This window comes from Pantherophis guttatus, chromosome 16, assembly GCF_059756535.1.
Source record: "Pantherophis guttatus breed Tessera chromosome 16, ASM5975653v1, whole genome shotgun sequence".
Taxonomy (NCBI): Eukaryota; Metazoa; Chordata; class Lepidosauria; order Squamata; family Colubridae; genus Pantherophis; species Pantherophis guttatus.
In genome coordinates, this window is record NC_142078.1 from 6,670,698 (window position 1) to 6,684,995 (window position 14,298).

Here is a 14,298-nt window from a genome sequence, read left to right on the forward strand (position 1 = left end):
CCTAACAGGCCCTGCCCCCATCTATTCTCTGCCTCCCAAGTCCCAGCTGATTGGGAGGAAATGGGGATTTTGCAGTATCCTTCCCCTGCCATGCCCACCAAGCCACGCCCATAGAACTGGTAGTAAAATTTTTTGAAACCCACCACTGCATGGTATGATTTAATTTGGGTGTAAGTTGTTTTTTTTTTGCTTGGCAAACTTTCATTTGCCTTTTTGGACTATCACTTGCATCTGGAAAATGTTGAAACATCGTCTTATAGATTCTACCCCTTGTACTATAAGCCCCGCCTCCTATGCCCCAAAACTGACTTTCTGATGTCCTTCTTGGCAATTGGTCTTGTTCTGACTTAGGCTTCCTTAGAAAGCATACAGCACAAACTTAGTCCCAGCAAACCTATTTAATTCAAATGGCTGTGAATTATTGTCATTCCTAGTCTGAAAGGCTTCTCAAACAGCCTATCAGGGGAGTGTTTACAAACACCCACCTTACCTCCCTTGGAACGCTGCCAGAGAACTAATTGTCACATGCAGGGCAAGGCCAAACTTAGCACAGAGTCAAACAGAGCTTTTCCAGAGCTTTTACCAACCAGATGAACTAATTGCTTCCTGCAAAAGCTCACGTCCCATTCGCTTCTCTTTTATGTCTTATGGGAGGGGCCAATCATCTCAAGCCTTACTCCCAAGTCGACCCTGTTTCCTTAATTGTTCCTGTCTCCTGGCAGCTTTGCGCATATGCACACTGGGAACAGGCTCCCGCTGTTCTTCTGCCTCTCTGATGTCAGACTCTGGAGGCAGCAAAGAACTACCAGATGGCCTTGGCCTCCTCTCTGCCTCCGACTCAAAGCTCTTGTCTGAGCCTTCCCCAGACTCCAGGACTGGCCCACATTCCTCCCCAACCTCCTCACTGTCCGAATCTGTTGCCAGCTCTGCTGGCTGCTGGCGGGCCACAACAAGTCTTCACACATGTTCCTTCCTCTTTTTAACATGTCTTGAAAGCTAACTTCAAAAAGCTCTTCTCTTCTTTTAGGGCGACTTTGGTCCATTGGGGATTCCTGGAGAGCAAGGATTGGTTGGCCAACGGGTAAGTAGGAAACTATCCTATGATAGCAGTCTTCCACTATCTCAGGAGCTTCCACAAAGAAGAGGGAGTCAACCTGTTCTCCGAAGCACCTGAGGGCAGGACAAGAAGCAATGGGTGGAAACTAACCAAGGAGAGAACCAACCTAGAACTAAGAAAAAATTTCTTGACAGTGAGAACAAATCAATCAGTGGAACAACTTGCCTCCAGAAGTTGTAAATGCTCCAACACTGGAAGTTTTAAAGAAGAGATTGGACAACCATTTGTCTGAAGTGGTGTAGGGGGTTGGCAGGGGGTTACTCTAGAAGACCTCCAAGGTCCCTTCCAATTCTGTTATTCTATATTCTATTCTATCCATGTCCCTCTTCCTCTAACTGCATGGACATGTTGACATTTATTGTCCCAATAAGATATATGGATTTTATAATGGTTCTGAAATAACCATTGGAGTTCTTGATGCTCTCTAAGCTTGGTGGTTTTCTTGCAGAAGTTTCATTACTCAACTAGGTAACATCATCATTGTTGGTGAGTGTGGGATTTGATCCCAGGGATGCTGCTGCTGCTACCTAGTTGGGTCATGAAACTTCTGCGAGGAAACCACCAAGCTCAGAGAGCTCCAAGGACTCCACAGCTCAACCCATGAGCTACGTAGATTCTCTTCTATTTGTTCTGGAGTAAGGTCCCATCTTCTGCCAAATTTGATTTCATCCGTGTGGGCAGCTCAAGAAACATTAGACTTTTTTCCCTTGACTTTGAAGGAAGGTTAATTTTGAGCAGAAGTCAGTTCCAAATGAAAGGTTGGGATTTGCTAATGGTGCATTTGAAGTTCTCCAATGGTGAGAACGTCAAGGGGTGAGATCAAGCCTTGTTGGGAATGATGGCATCCTCCAATGCCATCATTACACTCTGGAATAAATAAAGCTCATTCAAAGGAAATTAATTTGGGGTACAGCAATTCTGGGAAGGTAGAAGGAACTATCTGACCAACACAGAAGTTCTAATGATCTTTCCATGTTTCTTATAAGGGAGAACCTGGTCTTGAAGGAGACAGTGGCTTAGTGGGACCAGATGGACTCAAGGTATCTTGTTTTTCTTCCCTTCTTTTGATTGGTTTAGAACCTGATCCTGTTTCTCTGACTCTCACTTCCCCAAGGTCTTCTCCTGTAGGATGAATCCAGGGGTGGGATTCAGAAATTTAACAACCAGTTCTCTGCCTGGTTGCTGGGCGGGTGTGGCCATGGTGGGCGGGGCCTACTCAGCCTCCTGCATTACAGGAGAGGGTGTTTTTGCCCTCCCCAGACTCTGGAGGCTTTCCTTGAGCCTCAGGGAGGCCGAAAATGGTCTCCTCTGGGCTCCAGAAGCTCTCCGGAGGCCAGAAATGGGCCGTTTTCAGACTTCCAGTACTTCTGGTAGGCCCGTTTTTCTTCCTTCCCAGGCTCCGGAGGCTTTTCCTCAAGCTTCTGGGAGGGCGAAAACGGTCTCCCCGGGCTCCGGAGGCCCTCTGGAGGCTGGAAACGGTCTGTTTCCAGACTCCTGGAACTTCCAGGAGGTCTGTTTTTCACCCTCCCAGAGCCTCCGCATGGATCCTGCACTTACCTGGCATCCAAAATGGGCTGCGTGGAGACTCCTGGGAGGGGTGGGGCCAGCCAGTCCTTGCAAGTATCAGTTCAGTGAACCAGATGTAAAATTAACATCTGGTTCTCCTGAACCGGTCTGAACCGACTGAATCCCATCCCTGGATGTCTATTTTGGCCATTTGAATCCTCCTTATATTTCTACACACGTGTAGAAGAAAACATGGTGAATTCAGCAGAAGAGAAAAAACAGTGGCTGTCATCCTTCTTCCGGAACAAAAGGAAAAGTGTGTTACCCATTTGTCTCTCTTTCAGGGTGACAAAGGACAACCAGGCCCAGAAGGGGAACGTGGAGACAAAGGGCAAGATGGGGTCCAAGGAAAAGAAGGCCCCCCTGGTGTTCCTGGAACCCCGGGTGTCCGAGTAAGTGTGAAAATTTGGTTGATGTTTTTTCTGTCTTGTTGGACTCATGTTGACTGTTGGTGGAGATGCCATGCTGTGTTAGACAAATTCCTTGTGCGTCCAATCACACTTGGCCAATAAAGAACCTTCTCTTCTCTTCTCTTCTCTTCTCTTCTCTTCTCTTCTCTTCTCTTCTCTTCTCTTCTCTTCTCTTCTCTTCTCTTCTCTTCTCTTCTCTTCTCTTCTCTTCCCTTCCCTTCCCTTCCCTTCCCTTCCCTTCCCTTCCCTCCCCTTCCATCCCATTCCATCCCATTCCCATCTTCTATTCTACTCTATTCCATTTTCCATTTCATTCCCTTCCATTCCATACCTCTACTCTACTCTATTCTACTCTACTCTACTCTACTCTACTCTTACTCATGCCTCTGGGTTTTTTGTGAGCTTTGCAAAGGGAGATCATGCTAGAATGGCTTGTTTTTGATCCCCAGGGTCAGGTTGAAGATGAACTCTGAGGCCATCTTTGCCTGCAAGACAGAGGCTGTGTGAAATACAACTCACATCAGCCTATGTTACAAGAGAGGTTATTCGTAGATTGAGCCCAAATGCCAGAAGGTAGATTTATCCTCTCCCCATCTCCAATTGACTTGAGGATTTTTTTAAAAAATTAAACTGATCTCTACTGAAATCTCCCATGGTTTCCTCAGACTTATTTTTTTTATCTGTAGTTGATCTACTGATCTAAACCAGGGTGTCAAGGTTCCAATGGATGCCCTAATTAAATCATGAGTCTCAAGCCAAGCTTCAAAAGAAATCCATTTATTTATTAAGAGTTCCCAAGTGAGGCCAACTCTGACCCTACATAATTTATGCTCCAATTATGACCCTGTTTCCCCCCTCCTCCCAGGGTGTGTCATCAATCACATTCACCAACGGAGCAATTTCATGGGTTGTAGAGGTCACTCCCCTCTGGCTGCTGTAGGTAACCCTGAGATACAGCCTTGAAAGAGATAAGCGTGGAATGTGCATCTGTCTTTGGCTGCTGTGCAGTTTCCTTGGTTTTCCATCTCCCTTGGCCTGTGGCAACTCGAGAGCAGGTCAAGGATGGTTTGCGAGTTGACAGAGGGTTCTCGAAAGTGGACAATATCAATCCTATTTGAGACTTTCCAAGGGGTTGATAAATATTCCAGGGTCAAAAGGGGTTCAGTAAACATCAGGGGGCCAATAAGTAATTGATAAATGATGGAAGCTTGATTGATCGGGTTCAATTCATCTTTTGGGGTTTCTTTAGAACTTCACACCAATCCCTAATTTTGAAGGCTGGCAGGGAGACGGTGTTACCTAAGGATAGATGGTCAGCCAGTGGCTTTGAGTGGTCATCATTAGTACCATGTTTCCCCCAAAATAAAACCGGATCTTATATTAATTTTTGCTCCAAAAGACGCATTATGACTTTTTTTTCCGGTTAGGTCTTATTTTGGGGAAAATACAATACTAAACACCTCCGTCTGCTAGCGATCTTAACTGGGGCTTATTTTGGGGGGGGGTAGGGCTTATATTACGAGCATCCTGAAAAATCATGCTAGGGCTTATTTTCTGGTTGGGTCTTATTTGGGGGGAAATATGGTACTAAATGCATCCATCAGGCTGACAATCTTAACTGGGGCTTATTTTGGGGGGGTAGGGCTTATATTACGAGCATCCTGAAAAATCATGCTAGGACTTATTTTCCAGTTGGGTCTTATTTTCGGGGAAACAGGGTAGTAGCACCAATAGTTTGTTTGTTTGTTTGTTTGTTTGTTTATTTATTTATTTATTTATTTATTTATTTGATTTATATACCGCCTACTCCCGAAGGACTCAGGGCGGTGAACAGCCAAACAGTAAAAATACATAGATACAAAATTTAAAAACAAAGTAAAATCGAATTAAACAATTTGGCCCAAACAAATTAAAACACCCCAATCATTTAAAAACTGATTAAAATTTGCATAATTAAAATTGTTTAAAAAGAGGGAGAAAGTTAGGCCAGGCCCGCCTGGTGGAATAAAAAGGTCTTAAGAGCGCGGCGGAAGGTGCACAGATCCGGGATCCTCCGTATCTCCGGGGGGAGCTCGTTCCAGATAGTGGGTGCCCCCACAGAGAAGGCCCTCCCCCTGGGGGCTGCCAGTCGACACTGCTTGGCTGATGGCACCCAGAGGAGCCCCTCTCTATGAGAGTGTACCGGCCGGTGGGAGGCTATTGGTGGTAGTAGACGGTCCCATAGATACGGGATACCCGTTAAAGTATTTATTAAATTATTTTCATATAATATATATTTGGGGGTCTATGAACAATCTAAAACTTCATGAAGGGTGGGGGGGTGATGAGCTAGAGAATTTGGGGACCCCTGACCTACCCTTTAAGATTACACTAAATTTTCCCAAACTCTGCAGCTTGCAAAAAATGGAGTTTTTCCTCTCCCAAAGGGTACCTTTGCGTTTCTGACTCAATGCTGTCTTCTCGCCTTGTAAGCCGATAACCCTGAAGTTCCCGTAAAATATGCGTTTAATCAGATCTGGATGCAGCTCTTTAGAATTCTAATCCAGATAGATGGGGAAACTCTGGGTAGATTTGGTGCTAAAAAAAAAATGCTTCGAACCACAGGTTTCCCCCATTTTCCCTGAAAGCCCAGACAAGGAACGCTTCAAAACATACATGCATACCATTTGAAGTACGACTGAGTTATACAGCTCCTTATTCAAGAGCTTTTTGAATGGAGGCTGTGTCCTCTTTGCCAAATGGGCCGTGGCGTGCATTAATTTTATTTTTAAATGCAAAAAAAAAAAAAAAGAAGAAGAAGAAGAAGAAGAAGAGAGGAGCCAATATAATTCAGCTGGCTCGTAATCGCTGTCCTTCGTTGTTATTTTTGGTGGGGTGACAGCGCGGCCTCCAATTTTAGGAGAGAATGCTGGAAAAAGCATCAGACTAGGTTGCAAATGTGCTAAACCAGGGGTGTCAAATTCGATTTCATTGAGGGGCGCATTGGGGTTGTGTTTGACCTTGGGCACACGGCCCTCCTGAGCTCTGCTTTTGCTGGCAGAGACACCGTGGGACAGTCCTTTGCTGTTTCCAGGGTGGCCCCGTGAGCCAGATCTAAGCACCCCAACTCAAGATCTTGCGTTTGATACTAAACAATAAGGACTCCCTCAAATGGGGTACGATTGTTGGTGCTTTGATGGAGATATCCATGTCGTTTTTTTAAAGCAAGAATATGGAAACCCCCTCAACCTTGTTTGTAACTTCTTGACGTTCTCCCAGGCAAGTACTCATCAAAAGTTGTCAGGCTGGCCACAACTTATACCTCTAAATTTATTTATTGAAAAGTTTTACAAAAAGGAACAAAAAAATTTTTTTCCCCCTGTTCCCCCCACGCTTTCCCCCCCTTCATCCCACCCTGCCCCCCCAACTTCCCAGAGCAAAATACAAGGTATTTCATTTAATCAAACATAAACTAAATTAATCTGCTTATCCTCAAAGTACTGCTTCCCCCCCTGAAACCTTAACTCCACTACAGATAACCAAATACTTCTAATACTAACAGACATTCATAAGCTATTTGATATTTTCTTGTCTGATACTTATTTTGAATATAATCAATCCATCTTCTCCATTCCGATACGTATCTTTCTTGCGTGTAGTCCTTCAAGTACGCCGAGATTTTCGCCATTTCTGCTAGGTTTGTTGCTTTCAATATCCACTCTTCAATAGTAGGCAAAGAGTCCTTCTTCCAATATTGAGCTACCAGCAGCCTAGCTGCTGATATTAAGTTCAAGATCAATTTAGTCTCTGAAACTGTACAGTCCATAGTTATACCCAATAGAAACAAATGAGGAGTAAATTTCAACCTTCTTTTCAAAATGTTCTGCATCACCCACCAAATTTTTATTCAAAATGCCTTGATTTTCTTACAAGTCCACCATATATGATAATAGGTTGCATCATTACATTCACATCTCCAACATTTAGCTTGCAAATTCGAGTACATACATGATAATTTCTTAGGGTCTAAGTGCCACCTATAAAACATTTTATAAAAATTCTCTCTCAAATTTTGTTATACCTCTAAATTTAAACGCTCCTTGGCTCCATTTGTTGAGACAGGCATAGTTTTATTAGAGATCAAAAGTATTGCACTTTTGCATCGCCGGAACCGAGAATTGCAGGTCAAAATCCCTACGTTCAATTCTCCACCCACCCAACTGTCCCTTATTGCTCAATTGGACTTGATTGGTTACCCCACTGTAACCAATCAAGTCTATGCAAGATGTTTTCAGTCCAAGCACAGCTTGGTATGCGGCTCCCTCCTTCTTCCACCCGAATGACCTTGGGGCAGCATCTCGAGGTGGTTCAGTCTCTACTTTCGATTCCCCGAGCATCTCCCTCTTCATCCTCCCCCTCCTCACAGTTCATGGCAGTCTGTCAACTGCTATAAGAGCGAAACACAGCAAGTATGATTTGACAGCTGACAGGAAGCCTTCTCCCTCCCAAACTTGGCTCCTGGGAATTTCATGTGCCCATATATGTAGCTTTCTTGGCAGCAAAACTGGTTTACCACAGTCTTCTTCAAGAATATTTTTGAACTTTTGACTCTATCAACAATCTTGGGATGTCCTGGACATATGCATAGATAGTCCTTGACTTGCGACTATAATTGAGCCTCAAATTCTGTTGCTAAGTGAGACATTTGTCAAGTGAGTTTTGCTCCATTATACGACCTTTCCTGCTACATTCCTTAAGTGAATCACTGCACGTGTTAAATTAGTAATATGGTTGCCCCAAAGCTGCCTTTTCAAGAGGCTGAGCTGGACTTCAGCTCAGAGCTGAAGAAGCTTCTTGGATGAGAAGCGAAATGCCTTCAAAGAAAAACCAGAAAGTCCAGTTGCCTCTTGAAAAAGCACCTTTGGGACAACCATGACCTGGGATGACTGAGAATCTCCATAGATATTTAGTAACATGGTTGTTAAGTGAATCCGGCTTCCCCCATGGACTTTGCTTGTGAGAAGGTCGCAAAAGGGGATTGCATGACCCCAGGACATTGCAACCATCATAAATTGGAGTCAATCGCCAAGCTGCTGAATTTTGATCACCTGACCTGCTGCAACAGCCGTAAGTGTGAAAAAGTGGTCACAACAGTCACTTTTTTCAGTACTGTTTTGTAACTTTGAACGGTCACTAAATGAACTGTTGTAAGTCGAGGACTACCTGTATGCTGCTGGATCAATCACATTCACCAACGGGGCAATTTTGCAGGTTGTAGAGATCACTCTCCTCCGGCGCTGTAAGTAACCCTGGGATACAGCCTTGAGAAAGTTAAATCTGGAATGTGCATCTGTCTTTTGCTGCCATGCCATTTCATCTGTTTCCTATCTGCCCTTTTCCTATGGCAACTCGAGAGCAGGTCAGGGATGCTTTGCGAGTTGACATGTAGTAGGTTAATGGAGGTTGCTTTTTGCAAACGTGTCTTCTGCTTCAGCTTCATGTCCTTTGAGGTCTCATCTCATCCATGTCTTTCTTTCCCCATTTTTGGTCCTTTTTCCCCCCTCTCCAGTTTCCTAATTCCATCCTTGTTTGTAGGAATCAGACCACAGATTCCACCTCTAATCCATCTCTTCTCCCAAACTGTTTCTTTCTTTCGGAATTCCCATGGAGAATCTGGAGACAGAAATGGCTTACGTGGGATGGCTGTGGCTTTTGTGGCCATTCCTCTTCCTTACGATCCAAACCCTGGAGAGAGATTTGATCAGCAAAACTGGTTAGAGAAGGAAGGAGAAAAAGAGGGAAGACAAGAGTGAGGGAACTAGGACGTATTAAGGAGGCATGAAGTAGAAGAGCCGGAGAAAGAGGAAAAAGTCAAGGTAAAAGAAGAGAATGGAATAATGGAGGAAAGAGGAAGAACATAGAAGGAGAGGGGAGAATTAGAGAAGGAATGGGTTGGACTAAGGACCTTCCAGCTCTATTCTGATTGATTAATTGGAAGACAGAAAAAGTAGAGGGGGGGAGTAAAAAGAAAAAGAAAAAGTAGACTAGAAGACCTCCAAGGTCCCTTCCAGCTCTATTCTGATTGATTGATTGATTGGAAGACAGAAAAAGTAGAGGAGGAAGAGAAGAAATGCAGGTTTTGAAGAGAAGGAAGGTGAAAGTCTGAAGGCCACACAGAAGGTAGGATGGACCTTATATGGAGGAACTATGGAGAGATGATTGACCTCTGCTGGATGGCCATCTTGATTACGAGCCTGCCTGTCTTCCCTCGACTCCATCCTCTGCAGAATCTTCAGCAGACAATCATGTCCATTCGTGTTGGTCAAGAAAACCAACCGAAGAGCCCGTTCTGCATCCATCAGTGCCAGCTTGCCAGCAGCTGGAAGCAGCCCCACCAGGAGCCAGGCTGAAACTCTTACTTGCAATAGAAGGTCCTCTATGTCAGGGTTCCAACAGATGCCCTAATTAAATCATGAGCCTCCAGCCAAGCTTCAAAAGAAATCCAGTTACTTCATGTCCGCACGTTCCAAGTGAAGCCAACTCTGACCCCACGTAATTTACGGTCCGGTTCTGAGCCTGTTTCCACACTCCCCCTAGGGTGTGTCATCAGTCACATTCTCCAACGAAGCAATTTCGGGGGTTGTAGAGATCACTCTTCTCTGGCCACTGTGGGTAACCCCGGAGATGGCCTTGACAGAGATATGGCTGTAATGTGTTTTGTTTTGACTGACATGCTGCCTTACCACAGCTGCAAAGTTCGTTTTCCCATCCCCCTTGCCTATGGCAACTCAAGAGCAGGCCAGGTATGCTTTACAAGTTGACACTCTATAGGTAAAGGTAAAGATTCCCCTCGCACATATGTGCTAGTTGTTCCCAACTCCAGGGGCTGGTGCTCATCTCTGTTTCAAAGCTGAAGAGCCAGCGCTGCCCGAAGACGTCTCCGTGATCATGTGACCGGTATGACTAAATGTCGAAGGTGCACAGAATGCTGTTCCCTTCCCACCAAAGGTGATCCCTATTTTTCTACTTGCATTTTTTACGTGCTTTCAAACTGCTAGGTTGGCAGAAGCTGGGACAAGTCACGGGAGCTCAACCCGTTATGCGACACTAGGGATTCGAACTGCTGAACTGCCAGCCTTTCGACGACAAGCTCAGCATCTTAGCCTCTGATCTTGCTTTAAGGGGCCCTGGTTTTTTTCCTTACTCCCTCTGTAAAAGATTGAGTGAGCCAACGAACCAGCCAAGCCAGGCTGAAGCTTTTCAAAGGCTCTCTGTTGCCGAGCAAACTTTTTTTTTCATAATAAACTGCCTTTCGTGTGCCATGAGTATGAACTAATCTGATTTTTGCAGTTCCAAGAAAATAATTGTGAAGTTGGCCAATAATGAAACACATCATGCCGGGGGAAAATAGACTTTTTTTGTGTGGTGCTATTTGTGTGGAGCAAGGACGGGAGCTCCATTCTTCCTTCTCTCTCCTCTTCTTCACTTATTTATGGAGGAGTTCAGAATGGACTATCTGAAGCAGTGGTGAAATCCAAATTCTTTTACTACTGGTTCTGTGGGCGTCGCTTGGTGGGCATGGCATGGCTTGGTAGGTGTCGCTTGGTGGGCGTGGCAGGGGAAGGATACTGCAAAATCCCCATTCCTCCCCAATCCAGGGGAAGGATATTGCAAAATCTCCATTCCCATCCCACTTTGAGGCCAGCCAGAGGTGGTATTTGCCGGTTCTCCAAACTACTCAAAATTTCCGCTACCAGTTCTCCGAACTGCTCAAAATTTCCGCTACCGGTTCTCCAGAACCTGTCAGAACCTGCTGGATTTCACCCCTGATCTGAAGGTCTTTGAGGAAGACCTCAACGTCTTCTGGACCTCTTCAGCCATGGATATCCATGTTGTTTCTGGTTTCTCCCGCTAGACTTCTTCTGCAAGGCACAGAGTTCTCCTTGTGAAAGCGACGTAGACAAGCTTGGCATGGCACGCTGGCAGCAAGACCCATGGTTTACAAAACATAATTTCTGTTTTCGCTCGCTGTGGTTTGGGGTGATGAATGGATAAGCAAAGCGGTGGAGACAGGAGTCAAATTATGCAGCTGAGGGCGAGGGGGGCGAAATCAAATTTGGAGCCTGTTTTTCCAGCTTGTAGAAGTCTCGTTTTCTGAACTTGTGTTTCTTTTCTCCCTGTTTCTTCCAAATGCACGTTTCGATCCAGTTTTGAGGCTAGCCTACAGATCTTTCAAGCGTGTTCACTCATTGGAAATCTCCCACCGTAGTAGATTTTTGTTTTGTTTTTTTTAAGTCAAGAACTGTTGGCGGAAAATTTGCTCAAGCCGATGAAAATGGCTTTCCCATCTGCCTCTTGCTTGTGGAAGTGTACTTTGGGTTAGTTCCTGTTAAAAAAATTGGGGAAGAAATTAAAACTTCGGGGCATTCCTAGCCAGGATAGGGTGGACTGTGATGTTGAACTTGGTTTCTTGACAATCACATGGTTGTGAAAGAATAGGAGCCAAATAATAGTTAAGTCTGAGACATGAGTAAGTCAAATCTCTCTTATTTCACCGTTTTTATGTGACGAATTCGTACGGTGTCTAGGACAGATCTAAAGTCGTCAATAAAACAGTCATTTTCATTTCTTCGGTAGACATGAAAAAATAGACATGTCTTCCGAATCTTGGTGAAGATGTCCAACATGTTTTTCACTTCTACTTCAGGTGACTAGAAACATCCTTCAGATCTGTTTACAGAAACCATCATGAGCTTCTAGAAACCATTGTATAGCACAACGTGAAGGTCACAGATTGAATTGCAGAATCACAGAGTTGGAAGGGATCTTGGAGGTCTTCTAGTCCAAACTCCTGCTCGAGCAGCAGACCCCATCCCATTCTAGACCTTGTGGGAGATAACTCTTATCTTCTGCTTATCCATGAAATGTAAAGTTGTGGAGACCTTTAGAAGGTTTTCAAATCCATGTGAATATGAGAAAGAAAACGGTATTATTAATGGAACGGATTTCCATTGTACTCCAACAATTCTGGTTTTTGTTTTTTTAATTTAATTTCCAATTTATATACCGCCCTTCTCCCTGAGGACTCAGGGCGGTGTACAGCCAAGATAAAAAACATAGAATACAAATATTAAAACATTTAAAAATATATATAAATTTTGGCCCGAAAGTTAAGAATCACAAACTAATTAAAAGAATTTAAAAATTTATTCTAAGCCAACCCGGCTTGCTGAAAAAGATAGGTTTTCAGGGAACGACGGAAGGCATTGAGGTCCTGGATTCTTCTTATCTCCAGGGGCAACTGATTCCAGAGGGTGGGAGCCCCCACAGAGAAGGCCCTCCCCCTGGGGGCCACCAGCCTACACTGTTTGGCTGATGGCACCCTGAGGAGGCCCTCTCTGTGGGAGCGCACAGGTCGATGGGAGGCCGTCGGTAACAGCAGGCGGTCTCGGAGATAGCTAGGCCCTATGCCATGGAGCGCTTTAAAGGTGATAACCAACACCTTCAAGCGCACCCGGAAGACCACCGGGAGCCAGTGCAGCTCGCGCAGGAGCGGTGTTACATGGGAGCGCCATGTTGCTCCCATCACTACCCGCGCTGCTGCATTCTGGACCAGCTGGAGCCTCCGGGTGCTCTTCAAGGGGAGCCCCATGTAGAGAGCGTTGCAGTAGTCAAGGCGAGAGGTGACGAGGGCGTGAGTGACTGTGCACAAGGAATCCCGATTTTAGAGAAAATCCTGAATGTTTGGCTTTGGTCTCTAATCTATAGAATAGAATAGAATAGAATAGAATAGAATAGAATAGAATAGAATAGAATAGAATAGAATAGAATTACAATTAGAATGGAATGGAATGGAATGGAATAGAAATTGGAAGAGAGTAGAGTAGAGTAGAGTAGAATAGAAATTGGAAGAGAGTAGAGTAGAGTAGAGTAGAATAGAATAGAATAGAATAGAATAGAATGAGAGTAGAGTAGTGTAGTGTAGAGTAGAATAAAAATTGGAAGAGAGTAGAGTAGAGTAGAATAGAATAGAAATTGGAAGAGAGTAGAGTAGAGTAGAGTAGAGTAGAATAGAATAGAATAGAATAGAATAGAATAGAATAGAATAGAATAGAATAGAATAACAGAGTTGGAAGGGACCTTGGAGGTCTTCTAGTCCAACCCCCTGCTTAGGCAGGGAACCCTACACCTCTTCAGACAAAGGGTTATCCAACCTCTTCTTAAAAACTTCCAGTGTTGGAGCAGTCACAACTTCTGGAGGCAAGTTGTTCCACTGATTAATTGTTCTAACTGTCAGGAAATTCCTCCTTAGTCCTAAATTGCTTCTCTCCTTGATGAGTTTCCACCCATTGCTTCTTGTCCTGCCTTCAGGGGCTTTGGAGAACAGTTTGACTCCCTCTTCTTTGGGGCAGCCCCTGAGATATTGGAAGACTGCTATCCTGTCTCCCCTGGTCCTTCTTTTCATCAGACTAGACATTCCCAATTCCTGCAACCGTTCTTCTTCGTATGTTTTAGCCTCCAGTCCCCTAGTCATCTGATGAGGATCAATCTTTCTGAGTGTTGATTTTTCATTTTGGCCAGCTGTTTCACCCTTGACTCAGCTTTTAGGCCATGCAGTTTGATCTTTTGAACAGAAACAGAACTTTCTACTCCCTTCTGTCATCTGGGGCCCAGCTTAGTGGCAGGCTTCCTGCAGCAATTCATGAGAATTCTCTAGCGGGAACTCCCAAGAATTTTGTTTGAAAGAATGAAGAAAAAAAAAAGCGGTACCTAAATAAATACATAAATCCTCCCTCTGTGAATCAGTGCTGGGAAATCTGGCGCTTCTTTAGCAATGCAGAGGAGGAGAAAACAGATACTAACATCTTTCTTCAGTGTGAATTGGCAGGAACGTCCGTTGCTCGTGAAAGTTGAATCCGAGATTTGGGATGGGGAAGCTTGATCCAGCTGGCATTTATTTTTTGCTTTTTTTTTTGAGCCGGTACAAGTTGGAAGGAGAGCAACTCTGAAATGAATCTGTAAAGATCTTGCATATTCTCTCCCTAGATTCCAGCCTAAGGGTTCCTCTCTTTTTCTCTCTGGCTGTCCCCAGATGCTCATCTTGGAGACAGTGATCTAGAATCTGTAGATCTAGATCTACAGATCTAGATCTTGGAGACAGTGATCTAGAGCCTGTAGTACAGTGGACTAAAGCACTGTTATTAACATCTGCTGCCTGCAATTACT

The 14,298-nt window shown here is 44.4% G+C and overlaps 1 protein-coding gene across 2 annotated transcripts in view; it reads left to right on the top strand.

Annotated features, from left to right (window-relative positions):
* Positions 1-14,298, top strand: part of COL27A1 (collagen type XXVII alpha 1 chain) — a 210,210-nt gene that overhangs the window by 143,425 nt on the left and 52,487 nt on the right. For both annotated transcript variants that reach the window (XM_087879541.1, XM_087879543.1), the window contains 3 exons: positions 1,028-1,081; positions 2,104-2,157; positions 2,968-3,075. In XM_087879541.1, coding sequence (XP_087735667.1) covers positions 1,028-1,081; positions 2,104-2,157; positions 2,968-3,075 — 216 coding nt within the window. The remainder of the gene's footprint in view (positions 1-1,027; positions 1,082-2,103; positions 2,158-2,967; positions 3,076-14,298) is intronic.